Source organism: Lepidochelys olivacea (genome assembly GCF_965140295.1).
Source record: "Lepidochelys olivacea isolate rLepOli2 genome assembly, chromosome: 6".
NCBI classification, from domain to species: Eukaryota; Metazoa; Chordata; order Testudines; family Cheloniidae; genus Lepidochelys; species Lepidochelys olivacea.
The window spans coordinates 91,467,107-91,478,855 of NC_140416.1; the positions used below are offsets into that span (position 1 = coordinate 91,467,107).

Genomic DNA, 11,749 nt, shown 5'->3' on the forward strand with positions numbered 1-11,749 from the left:
AGACCCGGCACCATGGCAATAACAGTGGCAACCACCTGTTCAATGCCCTTTTGGACACCCTGGGTGTACCATGAGAGCAAGGTCCATGGTTCGTGCTCCAGAACGGTGTCGGTGTCCTCGGCGTTGTTTGTGCCACAGTCAGCACCGATGACGATGGCACCACCCTCGACCAGAGTGGCCCCACCGACTCACATGATTTCAGCACCGATGCCTCAGCTGGCACCGGCACAGGCTCCCCAACTGACGGCACCAGTGGAAGCCTCAGCTCCGTCCCTACCAACCTCAACGGTCTCGGTCCCACCGGTTTTACCTGTCCAGGCACCGGCTGCGATGCAGAGTTCTTCATCGGCGCCAGTTCCTCAGACTGAGTACCACGTGCTGAGGGACCCCGGGGAGGGAGGGGGGGCTGAAGGCAGTGAACTCGTCACCTCCGGTTCTCTCTTCCTCGTCTTCACCCGACGAAGCGGTCACGGGGACTTCACCGGCCCCAGCTTTGGAGGACACCCAGTTCTTCAACAGCTTTTGAAGAGGGCCTCCCAAAGCCTGGGGATTCAGGCAGAGGAGGTAGAAGAAGACTTAGACCCGGTCATAGACATCCTGGCTCCCTCCGGCCCATCCAGGGTTGCACTGCCATTTATCAAGTCAATAACTGAAATGTCTAAGAACTTGTGGCAAACCCCTGCTTTTCTGGCACCTATGGCCAAGAAATCTGAGCGCCGCTACTTTGTTCCCTCTAAAGGGTATGAACGCCTTTATACCCACCCTCCTCCGGACTCTTTGGTGGTCGACGTGGCCAATCAGAGAGAACGTCAGGGGTTTCAAGGCTCCACCTCTAAAAACAGAGATGCCAAGAAACTGGACCTGTTTGTCCAGAAGGTCTACTCCACAGCAGGTCTACAGCTTTGTATAGCCAATCAACAGGCCATACTAAGCCGCTAGGGACATAACACCTGTTCATCGATGGCAAAATTTACAGAGCTTCTGCCCCAGGAAGCTCGGGGGGAGTTCTCTGCACTTGTGGAGGAGGAGAAGTTGGTCTCCTGAGCCTCTTTACAAGCGGCCCTGGACATGGCGGATGTGGCCTCTCGCACTTTGGCCACTGAGGTGGTTATGAGGACAGGCTCCTGGCTACAGGTCTCTGGTCTTTCCCACGACGTCCAACAGACCATTCAAGACCTTCCCTTCGAAGGTGTAGCTCTCTTCTCTAAGAAGACGGATAAGAGACTTCACAGCTTGAAGAACTCGAGGGCTACCCTTCGTTCGCTGGGGCTTCACATGCCTGCTACCCAGCGCAGATCGTTTATGCCTCAACCTGCTTCTCATCCTTATCAACCCCAGAACCGACAGGACGCTCCATGTAGGCGGAACAGGAGCACTCGGAGGAGGCAATGTCCCCCCTCTGGGCAAAACTTGGGCCAGCCTAGGGCCCCACAGGGCTCTAGACCACCCTTTTGAGGGTACAGTCGAGGACGGCTTGCCAGTTCGGCCTTTGGATCCTTCCCATCTTACTTTCTCGTCCCGTCTATCCCCTTTCTACCGTGCCAGGTCTCAGATTATTTCAGACCACTTGGTGCTGCGCACGGTAGAGAGGGGATATTCCATCCAATTCTGTACTCTCCCACCCCCCCAACGCCCTCCCCGTCCCTCTTCAGGGACCCCTCTCACAAGCAACTTCTGTGTCAAGAGGTGCAGTCCCTCCTCTCGGTAGGGGCAGTGGAGGAGGTTCCTCAGGAGCTAAGGGGCAAGGGTTTTTACTCCCGGTACTTCCTAATACCGAAGGCCAAAGGGGGCCTCAGACCCATACTGGACCTGCAACAACTCAACAAGTACATAAAGAAACTCAAGTTTCGCATGGTCTCGCTAACCTCCATTATCCCCTCACTGGATCCAGGAGACTGGTACGCCGCCCTCGACTTGAAGGATGTGTATTTTCATATCACAATAGTCCCACATCACAGACGCTACCTCAGATTTGTGGTGAACACAGGCCACTACTAGTTTGCAGTCCTCCCACTCGGACTGTCAACTGCCCTGCGAGTATTCACAAAATGCATGGCAGCCATTGTGGCGTTCCTGCACAAGCACCAAATACAGGTTTTCCCGGACCTCGACGACTGGCTGATCAAGGGTTGCTCGATGGTCCAGGTGGAGGCTCAGGTCGAGTTAATAAGGAGGACCTTTCTCGAGTTAGATCTCCTCCTGAACGAGGAGAAATCAACTCTGTCCCCAGTGCAGAGGATAGAGTTCATAGGCACGGTCCTGGACTCTACTCAAGCCACACTCCTCTGATAGGGAGCACAGGCTGCACTCACTGGACGTGCGTAGGGCCTTAGCCTTCTACATAGAGAGAACTAAGTCGTTCCGGAAATCCGTCCAACTCTTCGTAGCCATGGCAGACAGAATGAAGGGCCTTCTGGTATCATGTCAATGCATATAGTCATGGATAACGTCCTGCATTAGGGAGTGCTATACCCTGGCAAAGAAGCCCACTCTGCAGATAACCGCTCACTCTACCAGGGCCCAGGCCTCCTCTGTGGCATTCCTGGCACAAGTCCCTGTTCAGGAAATCTGCAGGGCAGCCACGTGGTCCTCAATACATACATTTACGTTGCACTGTGCAATTACACAACAGTCCAGGGATGATGCGGCTTTTGGGAGAGCTGTGCTCTTTTCTGTGAATCACCTGCTTGGAATGGACATGAACAATCACTCGAAGAAGAAAAAACGGTTACTCACTTTCTCGTAACTGTTGTTCTTCGAGATGTGTTGTTCATGTCCATTCCAATACCCACCCTCCTACCCCTCTCTCGGAATGGTCAGCAAGAAGGAACTGAGCGGGTGGGGAGTCAGCAGGGCTCGATATTGGGCGCCATGAAGGCACCACCCCAGGGGGCGCCCAGGACAACACTACAGACTCTGCTAGGGGAAAAATCTTCCGGCTGGCGTGCACGCGGCGCGCACACACCTGCTTGGAATGGACATGAACAACACATCTTGAAGAACAACAGTTACGAGAAAGTGAGTAACCATTTTTTCTGGGGCATACAATTTCACAGGCTGGACTAAAACCTGATCCAGATCATATCCTGGCAATTTCAAATGCTCCTCCTCCAACAGATTTGCAAACCTTACGTTCCTTCTTGGGTCTTACCTCCTGGCTTGCAAAATTCATTACCAATTATGCTTCTGTCATTGAACCATTACAGGAATTACTATGGAGAAGTTCAGCCTTAGTGTGGACAACGGATGCACAAGTTAGTTTCAAAATGGTGAAAGACGTGATTGTACATAGTCCAGTACTTGCACTATTCAGTCCTGCATTGCCCACAATTGTAACTACTGATGCTTCTGATTATGGACTTGGGGCTGTTCTCACACAACTGCATGAGGACAACACGGAGAGGACTGTTGTATATGCTTCAAGGACACTAAGTAATGCTGAGAGAAAATATTCTACAATCAAAAAAGAAGCACTTGCTTGTGTCTGGGCTACTGAAAAATGGAGAACTTATCTGTGGGGCCGCATGCTCAAGTTGCACACAGACCACAGCATTTTGACGACGTTGCTTACCACGAAAGCACTGGGAAGAGCAGGATACCATATTGCTCGATGGTCTGCAAGACTATTCTTTTTCAATTATTGTCAAGGTTCCTCCCCCACTCTGAACTCTAGGGTACAGATGTGGGGACCTGCATGAAAAACCTCCTAAGCTTATCTTTACCAGCTTAGGTCAAAACTTCCCCAAGGTAACAAATATTACCCCCGTTATCCTTGGAATGGCCGCTACCACCACCAAACTAATACTGGTTACTGGGGAAGAGCTGTTTGGACGCGTCCTTCCCCCCAAAATACTTCACAAAACCTTGCACCCCACTTCCTGGACAAGGTTTGGTAAAAAGCCTCACCAATTTGCATAGGTGACCACAGACCCAGACCCTTGGATCTTAAGAACAATGAACAATCCTCCCAACACTTGCACCCCCCCTTTCCTGGGAAATGTTGGATAAAAAGCCTCACCAATTTGCATAGGTGACCACAAACCCAAACCCTTGGATCTGAGAACAATGAAAAAGCATTCAGTGTTTTACAAGAAGACTTTTAATAAAAAATAGAAGTAAATAGAAATAAAGAAATCCCCCCTGTAAAATCAGGATGGTATATATCTTACAGGGTAATTAGATTAAAAAAACATAGAGAACCCCTCTAGGCAAAACCTTAAGTTACAAAAAAGATACACAGACAGAAATAGTTATTCTATTCAGCACAATTCTTTTCTCAGCCATTTAAAGAAATCATAATCTAACACATACCTAGCTAGATTACTTACAAAAAGTTCTAAGACTCCATTCCTGTTCTGTCCCCGGCCAAGACGACTACAGACAGACACACAAACCCTTTGTTTCTCTCCCTCCTCCCAGCTTTTGAAAGTATCTTGTCTCCTCATTGGTCATTTTGGTCAGGTGCCAGCGAGGTTACCTTTAGCTTCTTAACCCTTTACAGGTGAGAGGAGCTTTCCCCTGGCCAGGAGGGATTTCAAAGGGGTTTACCCTTCCCTTTATATTTATGACAATTATGAAATGGAATATAAGCCTGGAAACCAAAATGTGGTCACTGATTGCCTTTCTTGCCTGCCTTTGCCTTCACCAGATGGTTCACCGGAGAATGAGGATGTAGTGGTTGCGCTTATTACAAGCACTCTCACTGCAGTTACAAGAGAAGAATTTCAAGCTGCTTGTTCAGCATGTCCAATTCAACAAAAACTATGGGAATCTCTGAAAAAGAGATGGCCCAGTCACCCTAAAAACCTTGACCCAGTTTTGCTGCCTTATTTTAGAGTTCATGATAAACTTTCTTTGTTTGATGGCTGTGTGCTCCGAGGTACACACCGGCTCCTTGTGCCAGAAGAATTACAGTCAAAACTCATACACCTGGCACACAATACTCATCAAGGAATTGTCTGAATGAAACAATGACTACGGGATCTGTATTGGTGGCCAGGGATGGACTCTCAAACTGAAGTACTCATAAAATCCTGTGTCACTTGCCAAATTCCAGATAAGACAGCAGTGGCATGTGCCTTTCCACTACAGCCTGTTCCTCTTCCTGAATCTGCATGGGAAAAAGTGGTGATTGACATTGTTGGACCCTTTGATACTATTCCAATTGACTGCCGTTATGTCATCACTTTAATAGACTATTTCAGTAAATGGTCTGAGGTAGTGTTTATATAGCAAATCTCTTCTGCTACAGTAATTAAGTTCCTCTCTTCAGTTTTTAGCAGGGAAGGTAACTCCAAAGAACTGGTTTCAGATAATGGTAGTCAATTTACTTCTCTGGAATTTGAAACTTTTCTAGCACAGAGGAACATTTTACACAGAAGGTCATCCCTATATTACCCTCAAGCCAATGGGGAAATCAAATGGTTTAACAGAAGTTTGAAAGAGAGTTTGCAAACAGCTAAACTGGAAAGGTGATTGTGGATACCCTTCACTACTGATTTCTTGCAAGCATACCAGGCTACACGACATGCCATAACGCAAAGATCACCCGCAGAGTTACTGCATGGGAAACAGATGACCACTAAACTGAACATTGTTGGATTGTTAAAGGCATGACCTGATGCCCCAAACGAGATGAGGTGAGAAAAGCAGTTGAACAGAACCCAGCAAAGTCTAAGGCTTTCACAGACAAGCGGCGGGGTGTTAAGGAACCAAAGTTTGAGTGTGGTTTCTTCATTAGAATATGAAAACCAGGAATTTTACGCAAAGGGGACCATAAATTCACAGCTCCTCTTAAAATCATAGAGAAGAACGGACCTTACACCTATTGACTTTCTGAAGGGCAAGTATGGAATGCTTCTTATCTTGCACCTGCCTATGCACCAAGAGGAGATTATGCCAACACCCAGGCTGCATTGGATGACTTCACCGTAGTACCAACACAGCAAGACATTGCACTGGAACTGGGGATTGAGAGATGGCCTGTCAGACCCAGACGACCACCTGTCTGTACTAGAGACTATGTTATTTAGTATCTACAGTATTTTCAGTGTAATATTTCTGCCAACAGTATAGTGTCTTGTTTCATGTTTGTTCAACAATGTTTATTTTAATTGGGAGAGTTTCTTCAGAGAGAAGGGAATGTGGTGTTTAGATGTTGCTTGTAATTATTAGAATTGGGAGCACTGGCTGTTGGGAGTCTGAAAAGACAGGAAACAGGAAGGAGTGGGGAGGAGTTGAGAGGCTAGGAGAAAGCTACAGAGGGTGCAGCAGCAGCTTAGTAAAGAGGTTTCCACTTTGAAAATAAAGTCCTGTTGAAGCTTGTTAGTACCTTTCCTGGTTGATACAACAAGTGAGCAGGCACATCCCAAGAGCGTGGTTCTTTTACTGATAACTGCTAAAAGTAACACCACTGTTTATCCGAAAAGGAGAAACAGAAAAGGTCATTCTTCCCAATGGAGAGCCACTTGTGTGGGGTATTGCCAGATGGGAATGGGGTTGCATTGTCTTGCTTATCCATTCACTCTTCTCCCAGTGATGACATCTGCACAAATCTTTTGTGAGGGCTCAGGGCACAGGTTTTTGGCGAAGGGGAAAGAGATGCATTTTGCAATGTTGCTTTGCACTACATGTCTTTTCCAAAAGCTCATTATTAGTTCTTTACCTGTCAATTAGGGAACACAGTGCACAGAAAATACACTTTTATTTACATGATTAGAATCATGTTCTTTGTTAATAAAACTCTTGAAATAGCAACACTTGACATTTGCCATCTTTCTTAATATAATACAGGTTTAATATGAGCTCATGTTGAGCTTGTGAGGAACATTGCTATAGCTATGAGAGTGTTTTCTCTTAAATTGGCATATGGTTCAAGAAGCACCACTAGAAGCTAGAGGGAAAATAGCAGAAGGAGAAACTTTGTGTGTTTAAATCTACATTTTTATTGAATTTTTGTGTGTTTTGAACTATGAGCCTTAAAAGCCTATTTTAAAAGGTTTTTGTCATTCATCGTTTGCCCAAGGAGGTAGCAAAGTAATCAGTTTTAAAACCTTGAGGATGGAAAAATGGTATACAGATGTGCTAAAGGGAGCAGGGAGAAGATCAAGCGGTGGCCAGCAAATCTCTCGGCCCACACTGTATCCCGCAGCCCCCATAGGCCTGGAATGGTGAACAGCGGCCAGTGGGAGCGGCGATCGGCCGAACCTGCGGACGCTGCAGGTAAACAAACTGTCCCGGCCCACCAGTGGATTTCCCTGATGCGCTGAGTGCCAAAAGTTCCCGATCCCTGTCCTGCTCAAATTCAGATTATAGCTATACCTAGCTAACTCTCATCAGCAACTGCAGCAAATGATGGCATCAATTCTGCAGATACTTCAGTATGCTCTTAACTTCATGTGCATGAATAGAGTCAAGTGTGTAAAGTAATGTGTGTGCTTAAAGCCTTTGCAAAATCAGGGCCTGTGTGAATTAGATGAGCAAATGATACTATCATATCTGCTTCTGATTTCAATTGTCTCTCCAAAATGAGCATGTTCTCACAGATATTGAATCTTTAAAGACTTTATTTTCAATTAGAAAGGCAAGCTGGAGCACTGCTTCTGCTGCAAGGCTTATGAAGACCATAGCTGAGGGCCACCAATGGCAATCACAACACTGTCTATGCAAAAATGTGTTTGAAATAGAAAACCAGTTTTAAAATTATGAAAAAAGAGGCTCTTTCAAAGTTGTAGCAATTTTTCAGGTTTGTAAACCGAAGAATAAATTAGGGAGATTATGTCATCTCAAACAAGTTGTACCCAGTGTCTCTGTGCAATCATTAATTAAAATAAACAACAAAAAATAATGCCCTGGGCTCTGTGCCAGCTTGGATTCAATCATCCCATTCACTGCACTTTCATTGTGCATTCATGCAGCCAGACTAGTTGTCTGGCATCATGATGCTGGATGCCCTCTGAATGCTGTTTGGTGATACCCAGTTGGCACATTTCAGGCAGCATGCCAACTCCTGTCCTCACCTCCCTCATGTGTTGTTGGTTGTGTTTTAGTTTTGTTTTTTGTGCTGCAGCTTTCTGTGCAACTCCTAAAGTGCTTTGAAGATCTTAAATGTCTCACTCCAATCATTTCATTTGCTGAGGTTTTATTCTTTCTTTACGCAGTGATGTCTCCCGGACCAGCGTTGCTGCCCTTCCAACAAAAGGACTGGAAAACCTTAAAGAACTGATGGCTAAAAATACATGGACACTGAAGAAACTACCTCCTGTAAAGACTTTTCTTCATCTAATGCGAGCTGACCTGTCGTATCCAAGCCACTGCTGTGCTTTTAAGAACTGGAAGAAAACCAAAGGGTGAGTGTTAGCAACTTCGATTAAATCATAAATCATATAATTAAAGAAGGATTAATTAATATTTTAATATATAATAAATAATGTCATAATTCTAGTTAATGGGTTTTGTAGCCATTTTTTAAAATTATATAGTAGTGCAGAGGGACAGGTTTCAAATTAATAAAAAGAAATACTTTTTCACAGAATACATAGTTAGCTTGTAGAACTCATTGCCACAAGATATTTTTGAGGCCAAGAGATGAGCAGGATTCAACCCAGGATGAGATGTTTTTATAGATAACAACAATATCCAGAGTTGGTATAGTAGGGATTTTAAAATAACCAAAAGTCTTGGAAGGGGCATAAAACCTTGTGCTTCAGTCAGCCTCTAACTAACTCTAACTCTAACCAAAAAGGTGAGGAGGACATTTTCTTTGTGGCCAGGTTATTCCATAATTGTCTTCTGCACGGTTGCTTGCCTGTTCTTCTGAAGGAACAGGTGCTGGCCACAGTTGGAGACAGGGTACTGAAGTAGATGGACTGCAGATCTGATCCAGTCTGGCAAACCTATGTTCCTATAAGTAAAATTTAAACTTTAATGTAATTTGAGAGAGACTGTCATTTCAGAATTCAAGTTTAGATTTAAATGCAAACTTCTCCAAAGTTCAGAGCCAAGGGTCTTGCTCAGGCCAATCTCTGATACATGAAAAGAAAATAATTCCTATTTATAGAATTTATAGGATACCTATCATATTTAAACATTGGCATAGATAGTATATTAATGGAATTCACAGATGATGTTAGGTCATGGAGGAGTTTCAAACATCTTTGAGGGCAGAGAACTACCACAAAGGGATGTACAGAGATTAGAAACATGGGCAGAAAGAAACAAAATGAGATTCTCCTTTGAGAAAAGCAGCTCTAGTACATCTGGTGAAAGTCTGAAAGACAGTGAATGGGAGGGAGACAGCTGGGATGAGAAACACTGAAGGAAGTGTAGGGTGATAGCAGTCAGCAAATTCAATACATATTTGCAGAATGTTGTTGTAGTCAGAACATTGCTAATGCTATTTGGGGCTACATAGAAGCATTGCATCGTGGAGCAATGTAATAATTAGAGCCCCATGTTTTTCGCAACTACAGAATAACACAAAATAAAACTAGAAATAACATGTAAAATGAAAAAACCCTGCAGTGACAATCTCAGTGACTCCTGTCCTGCAGGGCTTAGCCTGGCTCCCCTCGCTGGTTATTCTGACCTGGCATGTAAGATTGCAGCACCACTCAGATTTGGCCTGGGCTCTCCTCCATCATCATGACACGGGGCAGCCAGATAGTTACTTGCTTTTGAAGCTGAAAGAAACTCAAATGAAAGTGTTTCCCTTATCATACCTGTTGTATACAAAACGGAACTGCAAATTCCAGTGATGATTTCACACCTGTGCTCTTTCAGAATTCTGGAATACATGATGTGTAACCAGACCAGCAGTCACAGCTTTCGTAAGAAAAGATCCATCAGTACCTTCAATGGCCCTTTTTACCAAGACTATGCAGAAGAGGATGCAGACCGTACTGACACAGTGTATGCTGAAAACTCCAAATTCAGGGATTTTCATGGCAACTCCCACTACTACGTTTTTTTTGAAGAGCAGGGGGATGGAGATGTTGGGTTTGGCCAAGAGCTCAAGAATCCTCAAGAGGACAACATCCAGGGGTTTGACAGCCATTACGACTATACTGTCTGTGGTGGCAGTGAAGACATTGTGTGCACTCCAGAGCCTGATGAGTTTAATCCCTGTGAAGACATAATGGGCTATAAATTTCTAAGGATTGTGGTGTGGTTTGTGAACCTGCTGGCTATCCCGGGTAACATTTTTGTCCTCTTCATCCTTCTCACCAGCCATTACAAGTTGACTGTACCACGTTTTCTGATGTGCAACCTGGCTTTTGCTGATTTCTGCATGGGACTGTACCTTCTCCTGATTGCTTCGGTGGATCTCTACACTAGGTCAGAATACTACAACCATGCCATAGACTGGCAGACTGGGCCTGGCTGCAACACAGCTGGCTTTTTCACTGTCTTTGCCAGTGAGCTTTCTGTATACACACTGACTGTGATCACCCTGGAGCGCTGGTATGCCATCACCTTTGCTATGCGCCTGGACAGGAAGCTTCGCCTTCGGCATGCTTTGGTCATCATGCTGGGTGGTTGGCTCTCATGCTTTCTTCTCGCCTGCTTGCCACTGGTTGGAGTCAGCAGCTACATCAAAGTCAGTATCTGCCTGCCCATGGATACCGAAACACTGTTGGCTCAAGCCTACATTGTCTTTGTTTTAATTTTGAACATCATTGCCTTTATCATCATCTGTGCCTGCTACATAAAAATCTATATAACTGTGCGAAACCCTGAGTACAAGTCCGGAGACAAAGACACCAAAATTGCTAAAAGGATGGCTGTGTTGATTTTCACTGACTTCCTATGCATGGCACCTATCTCATTCTATGCTTTATCTGCCATTATGAACAAGCCCTTGATAACAGTCAGTAATTCCAAGATCCTGCTAGTGCTGTTCTACCCACTCAATTCTTGTGCTAACCCCTTCCTCTATGCTATTTTCACCAAGGCTTTCCGAAGGGATGTCTTCATCCTGCTCAGTAAATTTGGCATATGTGAGCATCAGGCTCAAATCTACCGGGGCCAGACAGTCTCAGCCAAAAACAGCAGTAGTTCTTATGGCCAGAAAGGCAGAGGGACAGGTCAGGACTACCATGACCCACATGATGACTATCACCCTGAAATTGCGATGCAAGAGCAAATAGTTGTGGAAGACTATATGCTGACTGTGTTATAGCACCTGAAAGCATCACAACTGCAGTGCAATCAATCAGATGGTAATTTACTGATCAAAAAAAAAATCCAGTGATAAGATACAATTTTTCCTAGTTGTTTTTGAGGAACATCTGTAGTGATTTTTCTTTTGAGTGAGCCATTCATTTGACTCTCCAATCTTATACTACTGTCAGTGTAAGAGAGAAGGTGCCAGTTATGATGACAATACTGGAAGCATATATGAACACTCAGTATAAATCAGAAAGTGAACATATTTATATGAAATTTTAAACATTCATTCTTCTCTAATTGGCTAAAGGGAAAGGGAGACAGCATAAATTTAGGGGATACTTGTACAAATAAAATAGGATTTTTAGATTTATAATTAAAGTGGAGTTAATAAAAAAATAAAAATTATATAATGAATTTTTCAGGTTCTAGGTCAGATTAGTCAGGCTGGCTTGCTTGCTTTTTTTTTTAAAATCAAAAGATTTATTTGTTTTTCTAATTGCCAGTTTTATGAACTGGGTTCTTTCTGCTCCTATTATCATCACTTGTAAAAAAAATTCAGCAGTTGGAATTTAATTTACAA

At 44.5% G+C, this 11,749-nt stretch overlaps 1 protein-coding gene across 3 annotated transcripts in view; it reads left to right on the forward strand.

Moving 5' to 3' along the window:
• Positions 1 to 11,276, forward strand: part of TSHR (thyroid stimulating hormone receptor) — a gene marked incomplete at its 5' end in the record, with an annotated part of 216,702 nt that extends 205,426 nt beyond the window's left edge. For all 3 annotated transcript variants that reach the window (XM_084629976.1, XM_084629977.1, XM_084629978.1), the window contains 2 exons: positions 8,160 to 8,348; positions 9,781 to 11,276. In XM_084629976.1, the coding sequence (XP_084486102.1) occupies positions 8,160 to 8,348; positions 9,781 to 11,179 (1,588 nt within the window). In that variant the 3' untranslated portion in view covers positions 11,180 to 11,276. The remainder of the gene's footprint in view (positions 1 to 8,159; positions 8,349 to 9,780) is intronic.
• Positions 11,277 to 11,749: the final 473 nt, after the last annotated feature.